A 24060-nucleotide genomic window follows, 5' to 3' on the forward strand; every position below is an offset into this window, starting at 1 on the left:
TGCCGACTCCTTGAATTACAATCACCAAACAAGGAACTCTCCATGCTTGCTTTCAGCAAAGAACGATTTGGATATCCCTCGATTGCGTTGAACTCTTTAAAATTCACTCGCCAACGACTGTGTTTTGATGTAACCTGTAAACGAAGAATACTTTAGATATCGCTCACGATCGTAGCACTCATCATCGAGATCAACACGCCACTGTATCATTACGAGAATATTGTATGTTCCTGTTGCTTTCTTGTACATTTGAATTTCATCTTCTAACAGACATACGCTGCGAAGCTTTCCCTGTCTGTATTTTCCCACTATACTTAACATATCTTCGCTGTTTGATCCTGAATACCCGATCTCATATGGCTGTGGTTGGTACGAAGACATTAATTTATGATTATGTTGAAGTTACATAGATAATGGGTGTTATGTTTTAATTTGTTCAAACGAAGTTTTAACGAATGTCATTTTAATTTAGAAAAATGATAACGAGAGTGATACGACACACTTTACAATAGAACCATGAGTTTGTTTGAACTATCTCAACTGCAATAAAACACTTCTAGCAGCTCGAAGATTGTTAACGGATTTATTTGGGTTGCCTGCAATGAATGTCTCCGATCAAATTAAGGAAATGCTACGTTTTTATAAATAATACAAGAAAAAAAATTGTATTGTGTATAACGAGAGCAAAGTAGAAAGATTCTCATACGACGGACGACGTCACACTCACAACCTGGTTTTCTGCTTTTGCATGACGTTTGAAACGAACCTTTAAAACATCAATCCCGGGGAATACCTGTTGAAACTAATTAGTGTTTATGACATTGATGTCCGGGTCTTCTGACGTGTGTTCGTGTTTCACTCTCTGTCGGATGATCAAAGAGACTCCCACAAGCTCTGCAGGCTGTCACCATCTCCGTCAACATGGGAAACATCGACTGACGAACACTACAACATCTGGCCAGGACGTGTAAACATTGTACAATGTAAAAGAGACAAATATATTTTTCTAAATTGATCCCTAGGGATTATCTATACAGCGTGTTTGAATTACCAATGTGACCGACACAGGGAATTGTCACGCCTTATCAACATATTTAATTTAGTTGTAAACAAAACCCATGTATTGATACATAATTCGCTACTGACCCCTAGCATTGAAAGGGGCAGCAAAGACAATGCTTATTTATCCTGTCCCGGTACGTTTCAGTAAGACAGCACTATACTATCTGCTGCTTTATTGTCATGTCTTTTTTATCTAACGACAAAATATTTCAGAAAATGTCTAACTGTTTTGCACTACATTCCTTAACTTTCTACACCGATATAGTATTTCACTTGTATGAAATCTTTTTGATGATTTGATAAATCTTGACAATGTTGATACTTCCATTTGTGCATTATATTGTACGCCTTATCGATGTCAGCATTAAAGTCGTTCCTCATGCACATCAGTTCTACTGTCCTTGTATTGCGGGGAAGTTGATACAGGCCACTGTGATAATGTACTTATTTCTTTTATGAAGTACTGATATCATTGTTTATATTCTTAGAGATGTATCTGGCACGCGACACTTCAGATTAAGATTGTCATCCCCAATTTAAGGAAGGACATCGAAACCGAGCAATAAATCTCCAGAAAGTAATTCGTAATTACGAGAAACAACCAAGTATTGATGGAATATTAGGATCGAAAGCGAATTAATTTGGTCCCGACATCGGTGTATTGGTCGATGATTTGTGGTTGTACGTGTCTGAGAACTGATGGTATAACGGTGTTTATACACGGATACCGCTGTGTATTCTAAGTCCGGTCATAGACAGCGGCCATCTCCCATGACGGATTAAATCTTTGGGGTTCTGTATGTCGAAAATATCCTTGTCGGGGAAAAAATAAGCTTCGACGTAGAAAAAACCCACCACCAACTGATTATTTGCATTACAACTTGGTATGACGAAAAGACTTCAATGTCGGATTAAAGAATTACGTGTAGTTACGTGGGATGAAACTCTCAAATGTCTTTTACAAATATTATGATTTGGTATTCTCGTTAGTAGGTATTTCGATTCAGTGTGGTGTAAATCTGTGTATTACATTAAAGTTTTGGTAGATGGACCATAGTTATGATGTAATAAATTACATATATCTTCTGTACTTGCCTTTATAGTCGACGAACTCGGTCCCAACGACAGTAGGTTAACGACCCACCATCAACGTGTAATAAATAGCGACAATGGTTACGGTCTTGCATAAAATTATGATTAAATATGAAATATAAGGGCGCCATTTTACCTTCTAGACAATCACTTTGCCATTTCGATTCTAGTGTATATGTCGCCTACAGAACCGGATGGACAGGGTTTTGTGTGGCTAATAACCTCTAGAATAATATAGGACGTATTTTATAGCTGACCTTGGCCTCTCCACACAATAAACCGTAATACATAGACAGGCCTGGTCATTTCTCCAATAATTCTGGTATTGTGATAATCAGTGAGAATCGTCCCTGCATGGTATTGTCATACTTTATACGTGATATTTGCTTTCATTATAGAATTAACTTCTTTTTCCATACTGTTCAATCCATTTGGAATCGCCCTAGAATCGTATAATCACAAATTGCGTTCATAGTAAAATGCATGGACTTTTATCCTGTTAAAGCTCTTATTATCGAAGTGTCTCTAATTGTCTTATAGTGAGACAACACTGCCTTTGGTTTCACACTACGATACAAAGACAAACACAGAACAGTCTGCTAACGACACTCTCTGTAAAACAGTCGGAGACGTTGGATACCACGTGTAATAGTTCTTGTAGCAAGACTGGCTATGTTTCCAACTATGACAAAACACATACATATTGTTATAGTGTTGCTGTGTGGTCTCAACCTCGATAGATTTGTTTGTTATTGGTACTGATTCCATGTTGTATTTGATGTTTTCTCCTACAAAAGTACAAGCTACACATTGTAAACAAATTTATTGTTATTCTTAAAATACTGTTCAAAGTCGACGTAAATTAACAATAATATTGAAACAGAGGCTACTATTCCGGTATCGTGCTAAACGCCTACATGTTATGGGTAGTTATGTCGGAATTGTATATCAGGTAGCTATGTTCCTAATTGAATGGTTTCTTACATAATTGTATTCTTTGTATTCTATGAAGTGTTTCGTGATCATGGTAAGAATGTTCTTATTATGCACTGCACATCAGATGCATCACCTTCTCACTACAAACATAGACTGCGTTCTTGCTGCTTCGTTCTGCTTGTCCGAGTGTTCACGTATATAAACAGGTACATGTGTAATTATTAATACTCTTCTGTATATTGATTGTTAAAATGTTCAGTCGGTAGATATGATAATTGGTCTACAAGAACTGATACACACATCTCTAGTGACCATCAATGTAGCGTTGGTAATAATGACAACTACAGTTCTAAAGCCTTGTGATGACTAATGAAAGGAAATGGAAGTAAGATGTCAAAACCTAGACAGGAATGTGTTTTCATCAAATCAATTCAATTGAATTTTAATAGATAAATGTTGAGTAACAAAATACTGTGTGTGCGATGGAACAAAAGTTTTCGTGTATGAAATGGTAGCCTTGATAAGCATATAAATTGAAGGTGCTGGTTTTCAAAGACTCGTTGCGTTTTTATCAAATGCCATTGACATCAGCAAACCAGAATTTAGATTTGATTGTCACTAACAGCAGATGAAGATGATTCCTTTAGATGTCTGTTCTAATTCAGTTAATGTCACTGGAGCAGCTACCTGTACTAAATATGAGATATCAAACTTACACAATATGACGACCAATTCACAAATCGGGTAATCTCCATGTGTGTAGGATACAATAATGATACAGAGAGATATAAAATGATAACCTATGTGATAAATTGATAACCTAATTAATGATGTTATATTTGTAGGCATTTACTCATTGTCATTTCACTGATTCACGGACGCTCTCTGGTGCTACTGATAGTTGACAATTGTAGTCCGGACCTTTGGCCTACAGCCGTTTGTCGTATCCACTAATGTGATGATGGTGTTGGGGTTTGATTGATGTTGTCAATTTATATCGTATTATAACCAATTTGCTGCTGGCTGGTGACTAAGTGTGTAAACAACTGGTGTCTTCTTTCCCCCGAGATAAATAATTAGACGTTTCACCTGTGTTTGTTGTCTAATATTATGTTATATAGATCTACCAATCAGAGAGGGTGGTAGAGTATTTTAACGTTTTCTAACAAGAGTGCCTATTGGTCAGTCCCGATAGCTGGTTCTCATCACCAAAGGACATGTCACTGCGCGCTTGTGATAAATCGTCTGTCTTTGTGGTCAATGGAGCGTGCTACCTAAACCATTATCAATGATGATGTTAATGAAGCGTGTCAGAACACATCAACAAATGTCTATCCTTAATACCGTAGAGCCCAATGATAACAACACAGAAATGTTTAACTACGCAGTTCATACTCGAAAATACACAAACTAAAAGAATTAAATGCGCGGCAACAATCCTCGCCAGCACCCAGCCATGTCTTAGTTTAGAAGTTCTTGTTTACAATGAAGACTACTCTTTGAATACGTCAGGTTATGAGCAAATCTACTAGTCTGGTGTAGTTTAAAAAAATGAAAATTTATCGATTGTTACATTATGCTTAACTATTTATCTGAATGTCTTGTAATACTTGATAGAGTTGGATTGTACCACGACAGTGATTTATAGTCTCGTAAAAAATCACACAGGTATCTGTAGGCCCCACATTGTTTGATGAGCGTCTACAGTGAACCTTCTATAAGTGAACTCTTTCATAGTAGATTACGTAAACTATAGTGAGCTGACAATATCATATATAGATTTAGAACTACACTTTCCCGCTGGGAATCGAGTTCGTTTGAACTTGAGGGGTAGATGTCGTCATTAGACGTTTTATATAACAGACTTTCTTTACAGAGCGACGTATCTACATACACGTGCCAAACCTTGACAACCAGGGCTAGGTGTTGTTGGCATGCGTTACCATGGTAACCATGCACGTTATAAAGATGACAGATCGATCTATATGTCGTGTTGAAAACTTTGTAAAAGCACATTTCGATTGTCGTTAACGTGGCAGTAATAAGGTGAGGTGGTGATCTTTACTACTGAAAACTGATTTAAAGATGCTCCACCGCCGACAGACCATGAACGATACTCATCATTTGAACAACAATTGGTGTTTAATTGTGTATATATATGTCTAATTATCACACACACACACACACACACACACACACACACACACACACACACACACACACACACACACACACAAATAATGTAACATAATTTATTTTGCTTTTGGTGCATGCGCAGTCAGAACTTCATTCTATATAGAACATAGTGTCACGGAATTTTTTCGGGATGCAATTAATTATTTCTAATATCTTTATCTTGAAGTAGAATTAGAAGCTCAAACTTTCCAATGGTGGTAATGGTGTAAAGTAAGTAACTTTTGTAACTGAAGAAAAATACTAAATCGTCTGATCCTGTTTTTGATAGTGAAAAAATACCATTTGTCAGCGGTGGAGCATCTTTAATTGTGGATGGGGAAGCTTTGAGGAAAACAGCCGGATAGTATCATTTAGTTGTTGTGTGCGATCTTCATAATCTCCTCCATAATATGAACCATACATGGATTGTAACCAGTTTCCCATATAAAACACATTACTCCAGGATTAGTATCGTCATCGTTTCGCATAGTGAAATCTTTCCTTATTAAAAAACCCCAACAACTTTAGCTTAAAATTCTCCATAACAAAGCATTACAAAAGGTAAGGAAAGCTGCCTGACCTAAGATTTCCCCTTAACTTCTGTAATGCTTTTCTATGGAGAATTTTACTCAATGAATTCCTTATTTAAGATAAGAAATGACAATGAAACTGCATGTACCCAGGAATAGAGTATTAGCAGAATCTACAACTAACAGCCATTGAAGAGCAACGCCCTCATAATGCTTTGCCAATAATGGTTACGATGTGTGCAATTTAAGTCAAGCATTATATCATTTTCTACAGTGAAGTCATTATGGTGGCTGATAATGCACATGTACATGATTCCGACATTTTACGTGTTGAATCCGCACCCATGTATAAAATGTGTTTTCTAATGTGTTCTATGAGGTTTGTAATCGATACCTATACATATCGATCTTATAAATAAGAACATGATCTAATCTGATCGACACTTGTATCGTTCATTATTGATTGTAATGTGTCCATATAGAACCGGATAGCTCCATTATTCCGAGCTGTGTGGGAACTGTTTCACCCCTACAGTGACACGAAATCCCTCCAAGCTGAAGATCTTCTCGCCTGGAATTGCGCAATCTATTAGCCATTTTGCTACGTTGGCCACCGTGCCTGCGCGGGATTCCTGATATGTATTGACGTATAGACTTTCAGACAATCGGTCTTCTGTAGATTAACGCGCTTATGTGTTCACAATCACCACTAGAACACCAGGTCGAGTATATTTTCTAACATTATCCAACAGTTTTGTTTAATCACACGTAATAAAAGCCTGGTTCGCTCTCTGCTTGTCACTTACTTGCGGGTTATTTCTCGATCGTTCTATCATTTTATGCTTTATTTCAGCGTGAGGACGTTTTAAATTTCCATTCCGCGTGGTAACTTTGTCAGTCCCATTCGGGGAAGGAAAAATATTGATCCAACAACTGAAGAAAACGAAAATCAACTTTGACTCTAATTTATATAAAAATATATGGAGCGCAGACTCGAATCATAGGAATCATTTCAAATGTCACAAGATATGGATATTTGACGTATTAAATCTATAAACTACATTTCCTTTACTAGGCTCTTTTGATAAAATGTTATAACTAAAACACCTACGGGAGATCATATTTGCATGGGCCCGCCACCAAACTTTATCGAATAAGTCTGTAGGAACCAAACTGCTTTCCCGATGGAAATCAAGGCATCTGCAAATAAAACTACTTTCTTCGTCAGGGAAATTAGATAAAACATAGCCTTAATTAGATTGCACAAGTTTAGTTGACGTGACTATATGTAAAAAAAATATCAAAAGTTTCACCTTTGCCGGTATTAGCTCCCCTGATTTTGAACACGACAAAAGTCTGTGAAGGTGTCGGATCGCTAAGTGATTTCCTCTGTAAGGACATGTGCCGCCCTCTGTCGTCAGTGAAGATAACATACATCTGAGGATAACGCGGAGACAGTCTGACGTCACTGTAGGAGTGGCGTTACAAGTCTGTTTTCTTTACCTTGACCACATAAGCATGGCCATGAAAATTACCAATTTTACCTGATTTTTCGAAAATCAGACATTCAAAACCGGAAGTGCTTTTTGTTTTATTGGTATATTAATATATAAGTTATTTAAAATATTTTTTTTGTCTTTCCAAAATCGTACTCGAACTACCGGGTATCTGAAAATTACTGAACTTTTGTAAAACATCAAAGTTATTCTCCTGTATTTAAATATTTAAGAGTATATCTAAAAAAAAAAAAAAAAAACTCCGCACAAACAGAGGTACATCTACCGACTGTAAAAATGGCGGAGTTGCCAATCTCTCTAATATACAGTATGTTTCTGGTTAAAGGCACAGAGGATTTGTCTTCACTACTTTTAGTTATCTTCAGAACAAAAGAAAAAAAAGCCTTTAGATTGGTGACTTCATAAAAACATTAAGTATGGAAATGAAAGTACAATGTACATATAGTGCTGTAAATGTCGAATCGTTCATACATTCATACTAAGTCTGCAAATAATTTTCTCCCGGGACCTATTTGGTAACATGCATTTTCGCGGGAATAGATTTGTAAACATTCTTGAGGTAGATTGTATTGCTTTGATTTGTACTTTATAAAAGTTACACACAGACGAACATTAAGGCGGTGGTATTAAATTGTATCTGTCCGTACACAGCCCGGTAAATCCTCGAACTGTCCCTGTCGATGATGACGGACGTAATCGCTGTTTATGGTATTTGTCTGGTCAGACGTCGTTTAGTTCGGGGTGTCTCTAATTAAAAACAAATTCATTGTGCTATGAACTACATCTTCTCATCGTCTCGTCTGTGCTACTTTCGGAACTCCTTCATGGTCGAATCCGGGTCCAGTTGTTCAATAAAAGTACGGTATCATTTTTTCAACCCCCAAATAAATCAAATTATGATTAAAAACGACATTTTTTTTTCTCGGGGAGTTAACAACAGGGCTCCCAAATCACGGCAACTTCTATCAACGTACAACTTTAACAAGCTGGGAAATAAAATACGCATGGAAAAAATAAAACAAACCCCCGTAACTTGGAAACGTTTTAAAATTTGATAATACACTGTACATCATGACAATTTAAGTCTCAATATTTTGTATCAGATTGATTTTACGATCTTTTTGTGACTAAAGAGGTAGAAATATTTGTTGATTGGTGTTACAAAGCCATAGATATAGATCTAAAACCACACATAATATAGTAGGTACAGTATACGTTTTTATTCTGAACATTAGTAAGTCAGATTTTTCATTGTTAATATTGAAATGAGCTATGAAAAGCAAGATTTAAAAAATTCTACACCGCAGACAGAGCATAAACGATACCCATCATTTTAACAATAAGAAAAAAATATGGTTAATCTTATATTGATGTCTAATAAACACAAAAAATAATATAAAATAATTAACTTTACTTTTGGTGCATCATTCGTACTTCATACAATTTAGGATATTGTACCATGGATTTTTTCGGGATGCAATTCATTATTTTTCATATTTTCATCTTCAAGTAAAAGTTAGAAGCTCAAACTTTTCAAAGGTGGTAATGATGTAAAGTAAGTAACTTTTCTAACTGAAGAAAAATACTAATTCGACTGCTCCTGTTTTTAAAAGAAAATCTTCACACACAGCTAAAATCTAATGTAAGGCTGCTAGAGTTACTCCCCTTTATATGTTGGGCGCGCGAAAAGTAATGGTTAAAACGGACATTGAGCAGACATCACCAGCATTCTGAGGCAATCTAGCTTAATGTCACTGTTAACTATTTTATTATCATTTGCAGCATATTGATATTAAGTCGTTTTTATATATAGGTGTTAGGCATAGGCAATGGGAGACTGCACCGCAGGGAGCTATGAAAGACACGTGAAGTATGCAATACTTTACTATCCCACTAGGCCTAGTCATTAAAATAAAGAGTGTTATATTAGATTATACCAAAACTAACGGCCATTATTTTACATTTAATTCGTTTTGGTTTCACTGTTACAGGTTACCCTGAAGTTGTTGGAAGCTGAAAAACGGAAACTTGAAGTCTGGCAGAGAGAACTGAGCAGTACCCTAAGTCACGATAACTCCAACATGGGCATACGGAGGGTAGGTTTAGCTAACCCCTTACCAACTCCACACTTATAGAGTATACATAGGGTTACTAAGGTTTATATACCCCCTCACCCCAAACCTCTCCCACCCTACACTTATAGGGTATACGGAGGGTAGGTTTAGCTAACCCCTCACCCACCAATCTCTTCCACCCCACACTGATAGGGTATACGGAGGGTTACTAAGGTATATTTCCATTCTACTTTCAGTTTCCCGTTTGATCTATGTTAAACCAGATGGGCAATATCACGCTATGAACTCCAATCTGGTCAAGCGTATGAATATTTAACGTTTCCGCCGCGTCACGGACAGTGTATACAATATATACTTACGCCTATACATAACGGTCAAATAATTTAAAAAGTAGTTTTATAGTTGTGTGGTCTATGAAATCTAATAGCATTATCATGTTTACAAAATAGCATTTATTAAAAAATATCATTGCATAATTTTCAGTTGTTCGCTTGTTTCAAACCGTTTTGTGTTGAACTATATTCAGAAGCTGATGATATGGCTGTTCCGTTTATTAAACCTGGTGACGTCAACACTAGCGCAAGCGGGAAAATTCAAAGGATATACGTGTATAGTGTTGAATTTTAATAATCGTAATGGAAATATAAGTAATAAACTGTTACCAGATTGGACATACAGTTGATATGAAGCCCATCCGTCCGAAAGATAAATATTCATGGCGCCCTAACGGGCGCCACTCTATTTATCTTCCTTCCGGATGGGCTTCATATCAACTGTATGTCCAATCTGGTAACAGTTTATTGCTTAAATATTTACATATGCCCCTGTATAGTCAACGGGAGGGGAGTTGCGTTCAAATTAGCGTAATCGTATGAATACAAACGCAGTGCAGGTTCGGACTACTTCTAGTTCACGCTTCGATAAGATTTTGCGTCAAAAGTCGACGGATTTCAAAATAACAATAAAGAGTTTTTATTATATCCAATTAAATATGTATTTTACATCAAAACAAAAGATATGATCAAGCATTGTATCGGTAATAAACTACAAATGTGAAATGAATCGCTCGTTGGGTCTACAACCGGGGGGCTTTCCTCAGGAATGTTCGGGGAATCCCATAGTTACGTCAGATGTAGGCCTACATGTATGTGTGTACGGTCACTCATCTCACCGAAATATACAGAACATCTGATATTGTCGGTGAACAATTCCGGGAGCGTCTAAGCGAACAATAGGTTAACAGATCATATACAGTGAATATGTTTCAAGAAAAAAACAAAAACAAAAAAACCAACATTACAGGTAACCTATCCGAAACAGTATCATCAGTTTTAAATAGCCCCGTCTTTGCAAATAGGCATACACACAGGCAAACACTTGTCTATCCTCCGTACAATAAAATAAAAGTCATGACAATGAAGAATTTAGTCTAAATCACATTCTTAGACCGATACATACATGACAAACCACAGGTTTACGACGCGCAACAAAAAAATAAAAAAGATAATTAAAAATACAGTATTTTTATTTTTAGTTTTTTTTGTTTTTTTTTTTGCGCGCGCGTCGTAAACCTGTGTACAAACATTCAGCAGCTCAACGGTCATACCATCAATAGTCTATATCACAGTAACTTTCCTCGGTTGAAAATCAAATAGGCGGCTCGCTCCACTCCGGACCGCCTCACTACCCTGACAACGATGCATACCGGTAGTCGTTTCGCATTGGTTATCTCAATTTTTATTCGAATTGGACATTATTGATATATTATCAAATTGGAAAAAAAGATATATTGTGAAAATAATTGAAAAGTGTCATTGTTGTATTTCAAACCAAACTGCAGCTATAACATTCAACAATCGGAACTATATCTTCGGTCATCCTGACTACCATAGTTACCCAACTTAGCAACCATCACCGTTTTAAATTTGACGTAAAAGTGGATTTATTTATGTAAATATATAGATTGAACAATGTTTTGATTGCATTAAAGGTGGTATGAACGCAAAGGGATACAGACATATTCTACATGTAGCGCTACATTGAATATGTCTGTATCCCATTGCGTTCATACCACCTTTAACGCAATCAAAACACTGTTTAATCTCTATTTATATACCCCCTCACCCACTAACCTCTCCCACCCCACACTTATAAGGTATACAGAGGGTTACTAAGGTTTATCTACCCCCTCACCCTCACCCACCAACCTCTCCAACCCCACACTTATAGGGTATACGGAGGGTTACTAAGGTTTTTCTACCCCCTCACCCACCAACCTCTCCCACCCCACACTTATAGGGTATACGGAGGGTTACTAAGGTTTATCTACCCCCTCACCCACCAACCTCTCCCACCCCACACTTATAGGGTATACGGAGGGTTACTAAGGTTTATCTACCCCCTCACCCACCAACCTCTCCCACCCCACACTTATAGGGTATACGGAGGGTTACTAAGGTTTATATACCCCCTCACCCATCAACCTATCCCACCCTACACTTATAGGGTATACAGAGGGTTACTAAGGTTTATATATACCCTCACCCATCAACCTATCCCACCCTACACTTATAGGGTATACAGAGGGTTACTAAGGTATATATTCCCCCTCACCCACCAACCTCTCCCACCCTACACTTAAAGGGTATACAGAGGGTTACTAAGGTATATATTCCCCCTCACCCACCAACCTCTCCCACCCTACACTTAAAGGGTATACAGAGGGTTACTAAGGTATATATTCCCCCTCACCCACCAACCTCTCCCACCCTACACTTAAAGGGTATACAGAGGGTTACTAAGGTATATATTCCCCCTCACCCACCAACCTCTCCCACCCTACACTTAAAGGGTATACAGAGGGTTACTAAGGTATATATTCCCCCTCACCCACCAACCTCTCCCACCCCACACTTAAAGGGTATACAGAGGGTTACTAAGGTATATATTCCCCCTCACCCACCAACCTCTCCCACCCTACACTTAAAGGGTATACAGAGGGTTACTAAGGTATATATTCCCCCTCACCCACCAACCTCTCCCACCCCACACTTATAGGGTATATGGAGGGTTACTAAGGTTTATATACCCCCTCACCCACCAACCTTTCCCACCCCACACTTATAGGGTATACATAGGGTTACTAAGGTTTATATACCCCCTCACCCACCAACCTCTCCCACCCCACACTTATAGGGTATATGGAGGGTTAGTAAGGTTTATATACCCCCTCACGCCCAACCTCTCCCACCCCACACTTATAGGGTATACAGAGGGTTACTAAGGTTTATATTCCCCCTCACCCACCAACCTCTCCCACCCCACACTAATAGGGTATACAGAGGGTTACTAAGGTTTATATTCCCCCTCACCCACCAACCTCTCCCACCCTACACTTATAGGGTATACAGAGGGTTACTAAGGTTTATATACCCCCTCACCCACCAACCTCTCCCACCCTACACTTATAGGGTATACAGAGGGTTACTAAGGTTTATATACCCCCTCACCCACCAACCTCTCCCACCCCACACTAATAGGGTATACAGAGGGTTACTAAGGTTTATATACCCCCTCACCCACTCCACACTTATAGGGTATACGGAGGGTAGGTTTAGCTAACCCCTCACCCACCAACCTCTTCCACCCCACACTTATAGGGTATACGGAAGGTAGGTTTAGCTAACCCCTCACCCACTCAACACTTATAGGGTATACGGAGGGTTACTAAGGTTTATATACCCCCTTACCCACCAAACTCTCCCACCCCACACTTATAGGGTATACGGAAGGTTTAATTACCCCTTCCATCCAACCTCCTCCACCCTAAACTTTATAGGGTTATACAAAGGGTAAGTTTAGCTAACCCTCTCTCCATCCACCAATCCAGTACCCTATACCCCTGTCAAATTTTATGAACTCAAATATACTTGATGCAGAGAACCTTCCATTGATAAAAGAGTGTACATGTTCATTAATTTCAACATGAAAGATCAATTTATGATTACGAAGCCTGCTTTAGGCAATTAATCTTGAGATTAATGTTGAATAAAAAGATGGAGCAGAAAAGATAGCTCTAGTTTCATTTATATCACCTTTCATTTTCAATTTCAACAAATTTTATTGTAAATTAGATGCAAAAGAATTTGACATCAGGCAAAGCCTATATATTAGCCATCTCCAAACAAATCCAAAATGGTACAATTATCAACAAAATATTTTAACATTTAATATTACATCTTGAAAGAATATTATTATTATTAGTGTATCTCCCCAACCTATCACTGCAGAAAAAAATCTAAAAAAATGTTTTAGTTTGTGAGTCATGAAATACATTGTAATAAATATGTATTCTTTTCTTCATCACATTGGTCACAGCCATGTAATAAAGTTTTTATGTTAAAATGGGAGTGGGGATTAATAATAGGGTTGTGTAATTAATTTCTGATTGTTGATCTTTAATGGACATATACATAAAGATTATCTTTGATATTTGATTTTATATCCATCTAATTTGACATGACATAGGCAGTATTTTCTTTTTTATGTGTGTATCAATATCCAATATTGTATTGTAGAAGAAAGCAGTGCAGCAACTGGAAATGAATGTCAGGTAAGTGTTTATGGTATTGTTCTAATTACTGTAGCTAATTATTGTAAAATAACTTTCGTTTGTCTGCATTTATATGAAGAATTAAAAAAAAAAAATACGTATTGACATCTCATTGGAATATACCTGTACTAATCATATATCGTGTACCTCATATAAAGATCACCATTGTCTGCTGATGAGATCATAGGCAACTCGACTTGTATAGTACCCAAGTGGTTTCTTCAGGTCTAAAATGGTAAATGCATATATTCTTCTACTTTAATCAGTACTTTGAATTGCAACCACTCAACGTTGAATAAAAATACAATATTGTGTATTCAGATAATTTATCATAAGACATACACTTTGATTCAATTATTCAGTATATGTGTAGTACAGGTTAAAATCCTGTAAAGTGACTTGTCAATTTTATCCTATTAATTTCAGTCGGATCCAGCAACAGTATATCCAGTTAGAACAAGAATACAAAACAGCAGCCATGGGGGCCATCAAACGTAAATCTAACAAGAAACGGGTGAGTACACACAAACTTTGGAGTATCTGAGAATAATTCAATTTTGCTTGTTACGAGCATTTTCATTGGCTTGAAAATTTACTTTATCAGCCCATAAAAAAAAAAATGGCGTCGCCATTTGTAAAGTTGCTTCTGATTGACTGAAATGACGGCGTAATGATTTCATAGACAAAAGGGTACCAAAATGAATTTTGAATATTGAAGAGATTATCTTTAGTAAATTGAATTATAAGGATTAATTTGAATAGATTTTTTATGTTATGGAGATATAACACAAAAAACCGAGTGTACTCTCATCATAAACCACTTCACGGTTTATTTAGAGTACACTCAGATTTTTGTGTTATATCTCCATAACATAAAAAATCTGTTCAAGTTAATCCTTAATTAAGCAGAACATGTGGGTTTTATATAGGTTAGAGTTACTTCCCTTGAAACATAAGATTGTCAATGCTGTCAGTGATTCCTGATGACTCTTACTGTTTACATATTAGATTATGTAGAATATCTTTCTAGTTATAAATTGATAATATACATAAAAATGATAGAAATCTTTTCAGGATCAAATGTTAATATTGAAAATCCTCTAAATTTCCATATGGTACCGGAGAGCAGAATGAAAGTTTGTATGTTATCTTTCTAAATCTTCTGCGAGCTCCATACATCATGTTGGGATCACTAAGAGATAATATGTCATATACCAATAAACATCACCGTGACTTTCATATAAGTATTTGATATTTGACTTCTTTACAAAATTATTCAATCATGATGATCAAACAAATCTAGTGTTGTTTTATGTTGCTAAACATGTTTTTTTTTTATTGAATAAAAAAACAACCCCAAACTGACACCACAAATCAGTATTTAAAGCCATTTATGACTTATACCTGTTACAATAAGTACATTATATATATAGATCCCTGATGTTTTTATTACCTCAAATGGCCGGTGTTGTCCTGTTGAGTCCACCTTTAACTATAAAGCTGTCCTTATACTGAGAAGATGATACCATTGTTTATCATATCAAGGCTTCAGAGATTAAGTATTAGATGATAAATGGTTTTGAGGCGGTTTATCTGGATAGTTACTTTCTCTTAATAAAAAAACTCCACAACAATGTCAAATTGATTTGTGGGAAGGAATCAGAGTTCGGCTGTCAGAGAATATAGCTTTTGTGCCTTGAATAGTTACTAGTTACATTTGGGAAAAGGAAGTGCCAGACAGAAGAAAGATAAATATATGTATGGTCCATAGGGAGAGATAGATTTTTAGAAAGCGTAGTAGCCAAATCTGAACCAATCTGGTGCAGTGTTGTTCCATTTTGTATGACAAAGCTGTATGGAGGTGTCTGGGTCACTGTGTGTCTGGGGTTGTGATTATTTAACTCTGTAGGACTCAGTGTGGTACTGGCAGGTAGTTTTAGGAAGAATGATGCTGTAATGATCACTGACCAAATTCACTGTAGCTACAATACAGCTCTGGGTGTCTGATGATATTGTCTGGTCAGACACTAGGCCACTCTCTGGTTACAGACAGGGTTTCTTAAAGAAATCTTGTCGTATGCGATGAATTTGTCTTTCTACCCTTCTTTTACCTATGTAACTTGAATTGCAATTCACTATTCTTACATCCATTCCTGTTTCCAATTGAATTAATTTGTGATCATTTTCAGTATTGCTTAACTATTTTTAATGAAAGTCCTTACAGTAGGTAACAGAATGTAGATTTGAATTGGTCCTACATTGTGCCTATTTGTATCATGGGACTGATTGGAAATAGTATATAGTTATCTCTTGTAGTTGTCTTTTATGTTCATGATTGAAATTTGTTATTACTATATATCTATATTTCATTGTTCAAATATTATATATTGTATTCAATGTCTAGTATGTGCATCCCTCTCCTTTTCTGCTTTTCAATTTTGATTTAAATCAAAATAATCATGTGGCCACAGGGGTACATTTTGTAGGGTTTATTGTATGTTTTTAATAGTGCCAAATGACAACAAAGGGGATTGGGAACAGAGAAGATTTAATGAAGGGGACAAGATCAATTTTCTATTTCTATTTCCCATGTAATCATTATGATATTCTGATGGTGTATACAGCATATTGTCACTGGAAATTTGATAAAAAAACATATTCTCGATGGAACAATGTTATTTCATCAGTTGACATTTCACTTTTTAGTTGACATGTTAGGCGTGATCTTACCATTAATGTTTTTTATTATTATTATTAACATCAATTTAAATCAATCTCCATTTATCTGACTATAATGTAGACAGGTTTGATAGTCCTGGGTTACCATCAACTCTCTCAAGTGTGGTACAGGATAGTCACCATCCATCTTTATATTGTTGTTTAATCGCTATGGTTGAGTAAGCAAAAGTTATCCTGGAATTTACTTCCTCTTCCCTTTAAAAATGTACTGAGACTCGGGGAAATTTTATGGGTCATACCTATAATGAATCACTTAAAGGTTCTATGTCTTGTTTTGATCTATTAGGAAAATATAAACATCATAAAGAGCATTTTATACAAATGTTGCCATTATTTTGTTAGTACTTACGAGAAAGGTGTGGTACTGGAGAAGATATCTGTAATGTTTTCTAGGATATTTCTTTTGCCAGACTTTTATACAATCTTTCCTGTTAACCCAGTACATAGGTTTATATACCCCCTCACCCACCAGTTTTGGAACCCCATTAATTTAGGGTATACAGAGGGTTACAAAGGTTTATATAAATCCCTGGTTTAACTATTCCTGGCACAAGGCTGAAATTCTTTATACAGATTTTACTGGTTTTATAACCCACCTCACCAAAATAAATCTCCCACCCCAACTTATAGGGTATTTATAGGGGTACTAGGAATTTATAAAATCATTATACATTGTCAATCTACCCAAGTGAGATATACTCAGGGTTTTAGCCATTTATATCAATAAGGGTTATACATATTATATAAGTTTTTGGCATTAAAAAAATAAGTCTTCAACTCATACTTAAATGTTTTTGGCACATTATAAGTTACTTACTTTCCGTTTAAGGTTTAATTAATACCCCAGAACCTCTTACATTGCATAATCCTTTTGATGCCAAATGGAGATAAGTCTTAAACAGGATGATCTTTTTTGGCATCAAAGGGAAATAAGTCTTAATCATGCTTCTTCCTATTGGCATCAAAGGGAGATAAGTCTTAAACAGGATGATCCTTTTTAGCATCAAAGGGAGATAAGATAACTCGGATGTTTCCTCCATTCGGCAAACCTCGGTCGATTCCAGTACCCTACATCTAACGTTATCTTTAGATGTAGGGTACCGGAATCGGCCGAGGTTTATCGAATGATGTTTCCTCCTTTTTGGCACCGAAAGGAGATTAGTCTTAAACATGCTTATCATTTTTGGCATTCAAGAGAGATAAGTCTTAACATGCTTATACTTTTGGCAGATTTAAATTAAAAAGAAAAACATTAACCCAAAATAGGTATTCCATTGGAGATATAGAAAATTAATACGAAAATACAAAGCAAAGCAAGGATAAAAAATAAAAATAAATACCAGATTTTGTAGTGTTCAAATATATTTACTTTTTCTAAAGTTATAGATTAAACCTGTCAATGCTGGAGAAAAATTTTAAATATCTTTTTGGGTTGAATCACTTTAGGTGTTATTTTTAGTGATATTGTGTTAAGGGATCAAAAGGGTCTTGGTCTATGCATGATATCAGATTTTTCAACTGGAATAATTCAGGAACTAAAGAATTATCTTATGTTTGGTGTATTTCTTAATTTATTATGGTTAACATTAATTTAAATGCTTTAATTCTTTTTTGCATTATATAATTTTCAAAGGCTGAATGAGATATTAAAGTACATTATGAATCAGGGGTGTATAATGTAGTGTAATGTTTCATATATTGTTCATAAACTGAAAAATCATTAGCATTAACCCTTTGATTGGGAATAATTAATATTTCAGTGTTTTCAATTAATTTTACCCAAATGGTAATGATATTAAAAATGGTAAAAAATATTTTAACTTGTTCTTACTCATTTTTGAATTTTGGTAATCACATATTTCAATTTGAATAAAGTTTTATTTTTAAATTTTGTTCAATATATATTTATGCTGATAAGATTTTGCATAGGCAAATACTTGACATCAATGTATTTCCAGATTTTTTTCAGTGTAAAAGTGTTATTATTTTACTCAAATGTTAAAACATGATGACATTTCAACAGTTTGAAAAAAAATAAATATAGCATTGTAGAATCCAAAATTCAAATTTAACATAAACAGTTGAGTATTTATTATTTTATCTGAAAAGAATTTGTATTTTACTTTTACGAGCATGTTTCAAAGTCTTGTAAAATTTATACTTTATTCAATCGGAAAAAAAAATGATTAGTCCAGAACTTTTGGTAAATTGCATTTCTGATTTTACTGAAATGACGGCAGTAATGATTTCATAGAAAAAGAGGGTGAAAAATTTTGAGTCATTTTGTCCTATTGTTTATTTTCTTTTAGTAAAGATTTTATAAAATGTAATAAATTCACTTTTTTATTTATAAGATTGTCAATGCTGTCAGTGATTCCTGATGACTCTTTACTGTTTACATATTAGATTATGTAGAATATCTTTCTAGTTATAAATTGATAATATACATAAAAATGATAGAAATCTTTTCAGGATCAAATGTTAATATTGAAAATCCTCTAAATTTCCATATGGTACCGGAGAGCAGAATGAAAGTTTGTATGTTATCTTTCTAAATCTTCTGCGAGCTCCATACATCATGTTTGGATCACTAAGAGATAATATGTCATATACCAATAAACATCACCGTGACTTTCATATAAGTATTTGATATTTGACTTCTTTACAAAATTATTCAATCATGATGATCAAACAAATCTAGTGTTGTTTTATGTTGCTAAACATGTTTTTTTTTTTATTGAATAAAAAAACAACCCCAAACTGACACCACAAATCAGTATTTAAAGCCATTTATGACTTATACCTGTTACAATAAGTACATTATATATATAGATCCCTGATGTTTTTATTACCTCAAATGGCCGGTGTTGTCCTGTTGAGTCCACCTTTAACTATAAAGCTGTCCTTATACTGAGAAGATGATACCATTGTTTATCATATCAAGGCTTCAGAGATTAAGTATTAGATGATAAATGGTTTTGAGGCGGTTTATCTGGATAGTTACTTTCTCTTAATAAAAAAAACTCCACAACAATGTCAAATTGATTTGTGGGAAGGAATCAGAGTTCGGCTGTCAGAGAATATAGCTTTTGTGCCTTGAATAGTTACTAGTTACATTTGGGAAAAGGAAGTGCCAGACAGAAGAAAGATAAATATATGTATGGTCCATAGGGAGAGATAGATTTTTAGAAAGCGTAGTAGCCAAATCTGAACCAATCTGGTGCAGTGTTGTTCCATTTTGTATGACAAAGCTGTATGGAGGTGTCTGGGTCACTGTGTGTCTGGGGTTGTGATTATTTAACTCTGTAGGACTCAGTGTGGTACTGGCAGGTAGTTTTAGGAAGAATGATGCTGTAATGATCACTGACCAAATTACACTGTAGCTACAATACAGCTCTGGGTGTCTGATGATATTGTCTGGTCAGACACTAGGCCACTCTCTGGTTACAGACAGGGTTTCTTAAAGAAATCTTGTCGTATGCGATGAATTTGTCTTTCTACCCTTCTTTTACCTATGTAACTTGAATTGCAATTCACTATTCTTACATCCATTCCTGTTTCCAATTGAATTAATTTGTGATCATTTTCAGTATTGCTTAACTATTTTTAATGAAAGTCCTTACAGTAGGTAACAGAATGTAGATTTGAATTGGTCCTACATTGTGCCTATTTGTATCATGGGACTGATTGGAAATAGTATATAGTTATCTCTTGTAGTTATCTTTTATGTTCATGATTGAAATTTGTTATTACTATATCTATATTTCATTGTTCAAATATTATATATTGTATTCAATGTCTAGTATGTGCATCCCTCTCCTTTTCTGCTTTTCAATTTTGATTTAAATCAAAATAATCATGTGGCCACAGGGGTACATTTTGTAGGGTTTATTGTATGTTTTTAATAGTGCCAAATGACAACAAAGGGGATTGGGAACAGAGAAGATTTAATGAAGGGGACAAGATCAATTTTCTATTTCTATTTCCCATGTAATCATTATGATATTCTGATGGTGTATACAGCATATTGTCACTGGAAATTTGATAAAAAACATATTCTCGATGGAACAATGTTATTTCATCAGTTGACATTTCACTTTTTAGTTGACATGTTAGGCGTGATCTTACCATTAATGTTTTTTATTATTATTATTAACATCAATTTAAATCAATCTCCATTTATCTGACTATAATGTAGACAGGTTTGATAGTCCTGGGTTACCATCAACTCTCTCAAGTGTGGTACAGGATAGTCACCATCCATCTTTATATTGTTGTTTAATCGCTATGGTTGAGTAAGCAAAAGTTATCCTGGAATTTACTTCCTCTTCCCTTTAAAAATGTACTGAGACTCGGGGAAATTTTATGGGTCATACCTATAATGAATCACTTAAAGGTTCTATGTCTTGTTTTGATCTATTAGGAAAATATAAACATCATAAAGAGCATTTTATACAAATGTTGCCACTATTTTGTTAGTACTTACGAGAAAGGTGTGGTACTGGAGAAGATATCTGTAATGTTTTCTAGGATATTTCTTTTGCCAGACTTTTATACAATCTTTCCTGTTAACCCAGTACATTGTTTATACTAAATAAGGTGAAGTTTTGGAATTTTACAAATGTGGCGTCATATTTATTTGTCAAAAATTTGGCACCAAGGGAGATAAATCTTGCACTGGTTTAACTATTTGGCACTAAAGGCTGAAATGAGTCTTTTACAGATTTATCCTTATGGCACCGACCAGAAATAAATCTTTTGTAAGTTTATTGTTATACACTCAAGGAATAAGAAATCTTATACATGTCAATACCCAAGTGAGATATACTCAGGTTTTAGCCATTGCTTCCAAAGGGAAACAAGTCTTACATATATCTATCCGTTTTTGGCATTAAAGGGAAATAAGTCTTCATCATGCTTATCCTTTTTGGCATCATAGGGAGATAAGTCTTACACATGCTTATCCGTTTTGGCATCAAAGGGAGATAAGTCTTACACTTGCATAATCCTTTTGATGCCAAATGGAGATAAGTCTTAAACAGGATGATCTTTTTTGGCATCAAAGGGAAATAAGTCTTAATCATGCTTCTTCCTATTGGCATCAAAGGGAGATAAGTCTTAAACAGGATGATCCTTTTTAGCATCAAAGGGAGATAAGATAACTCGGATGTTTCCTCCATTCGGCAAACCTCGGTCGATTCCAGTACCCTACATCTAACGTTATCTTTAGATGTAGGGTACCGGAATTGGCCGAGGTTTATCGAATGATGTTTCCTCCTTTTTGGCACCAAAAGGAGATTAGTCTTAAACATGCTTATCATTTTTGGCATTCAAGAGAGATAAGTCTTAACATGCTTATACTTTTGGCAGATTTAAATTAAAAAGAAAAACATTAACCCAAAATAGGTATTCCATTGGAGATATAGAAAATTAATACGAAAATACAAAGCAAAGCAAGGATAAAAAATAAATAGTGTTCAAATATATTTATTTTTCTAAAGTTATAGAAGTATACCAGATTTTGTAGTGATGTTGTTGAACCTAGAGCCAACTAACTCAGATGTTATCTCAAACTCTCAAACTAATTAAATAGAAAGACATTTTCATACCAGTCCTAAATTAAACCTGTCAATGCTGGAGAAAAGCTATTACGAGCCAGTCAGCTGGTAATAGAGGATTAAATATAGACTAGGATAAGTAGAGATGTAAGGCTCATCACTGTGAAACTGATATTGGTTTTTATTAGGATATGATCCGGGAGCTAAAGTACACTTGAGCTTTACAAACTAGCTGTATTGATCCTGGGGGAGTCACTTTCCTCCTTACTGTTGACACACAAATGGAGAGAATGTTACAAATGCCTACACTTTTTTTCGCAAAACAAGGTAATTACATTGGAAATTATATTTTACTGTCTTCGCTTTGGAAATTTAAAAACAGTTGTGGGTTGAAAGTTTAGTAAAGTGTTGCTTGTGTTAGATTTGATTAAATCTAAAAGGAGACTTGGCAATGCGGCTCTAATATCATATTTTTCCTCTGCATGCCCAAATACACTTCTGTGGAACTATTGAATTCTTCCTGTTGGTGGCAACTATTTCTACAATTATTCTGCTGCGATGCTACATTAATTTCATGCTTTGTTTATAAATTCTTTCACCCCAAAAGACGCTATTGAACTCCCCTGATTCAAAGGCTGGAAGGATTCATTATGAATTTTCAGGGGTGTATGAGTGAAGTGTGATGAACAAATAGAAATGTTCCACTGAAAACTCATTGAGACTAACCAGCTAACCAGTCAAATGATGGGTTTTGGGAATAATATATATTTCAGTGTTTTCTTTTTTTTACCAATGTGGTAACTGATATTAAAATCTTGCATTTCGAAGATTTTCAACTTGTTCTGAATACTCATTGTTTGAATACTAGGGTAATCAAATGTTTCAGACATGTTGAATTTTTTATTTTTTTTTATTTTTGTACCTGATATATACTTTATCTTCTTGCCTTTTATATAAGATCGGTATTTGCTGTATTAGTGTTTTGCCAAGGTAAACTTTTTACTTGTATTCTATCACTTTGTCAATATTACAGTGACCTTAATATTTTGTTATGGAAAGATAGATGCATTTATTGACCTACATGTCAAAGATATTGTCGACTTTGTAAGTTATTTATGTCAACAAGGACACCAGAAAGATGACCTGATTAGTTGTCAGAATTCTAAGGTACATTTCCTTGGCCTTTTTAGTGACCGTAGGTGTCAGTGTGGACACCACAAAAATGGGAGTTAGATTTATAGAGCCAATATATATGTCCTGTGGTCAATAAATGTGTCATGTTTATGTTGAAAATGTTGTGATAAAGATTCACGCATCATTAACGCAGAAATAAAATGATTTTCCGGGCCAGCGACTTTTGCTTAGTATTCTGGACATCTGTCGTTTATTTAATTTTCTAGGAGTTTCTACAGTTATTTTCGTTACAGGACCTTTTTCATTTTCACTTGCTTACAAAAATTTGGTTAATTAAGACTATGAAACACGTCGTAAAATGATTTTCACATGATTGGGTATCATAATCAATCTGTTCACTTGGAGAAGTGTGTAATTTTCTGGTTCCTATAGCCAGAGTTTCCTCCTTCCCGTGTGTGTTAGACATTTTGATGGACAGATGTCTCTCTCACTTTATAGAGATTGGCTAATATGGGTCCCCTGTCCTAAGTTTATCAAAATTAGCTCTAAAATGAAGATATTTTGATGGAATATTATCGATTTGAAAGTTTTTTAACAAGGGGAGATAATCAAGTTTTAAAATCAAATTTA

The 24060-nt window shown here is 35.2% G+C and overlaps 1 protein-coding gene across 2 annotated transcripts in view; it reads left to right on the forward strand.

Moving 5' to 3' along the window:
* The window catches only part of LOC138322737 (ras-GEF domain-containing family member 1B-like), a 118263-nt gene that overhangs the window by 23214 nt on the left and 70989 nt on the right, over window positions 1–24060 (forward strand). For both annotated transcript variants that reach the window (XM_069266810.1, XM_069266811.1), the window contains exons 2-4: window positions 9304–9408; window positions 13965–13999; window positions 14426–14513. In XM_069266810.1, the coding sequence (XP_069122911.1) occupies window positions 9304–9408; window positions 13965–13999; window positions 14426–14513 (228 nt within the window). The remainder of the gene's footprint in view (window positions 1–9303; window positions 9409–13964; window positions 14000–14425; window positions 14514–24060) is intronic.

This window comes from Argopecten irradians, chromosome 5, assembly GCF_041381155.1.
Source record: "Argopecten irradians isolate NY chromosome 5, Ai_NY, whole genome shotgun sequence".
Classification (NCBI taxonomy): Eukaryota; Metazoa; Mollusca; class Bivalvia; order Pectinida; family Pectinidae; genus Argopecten; species Argopecten irradians.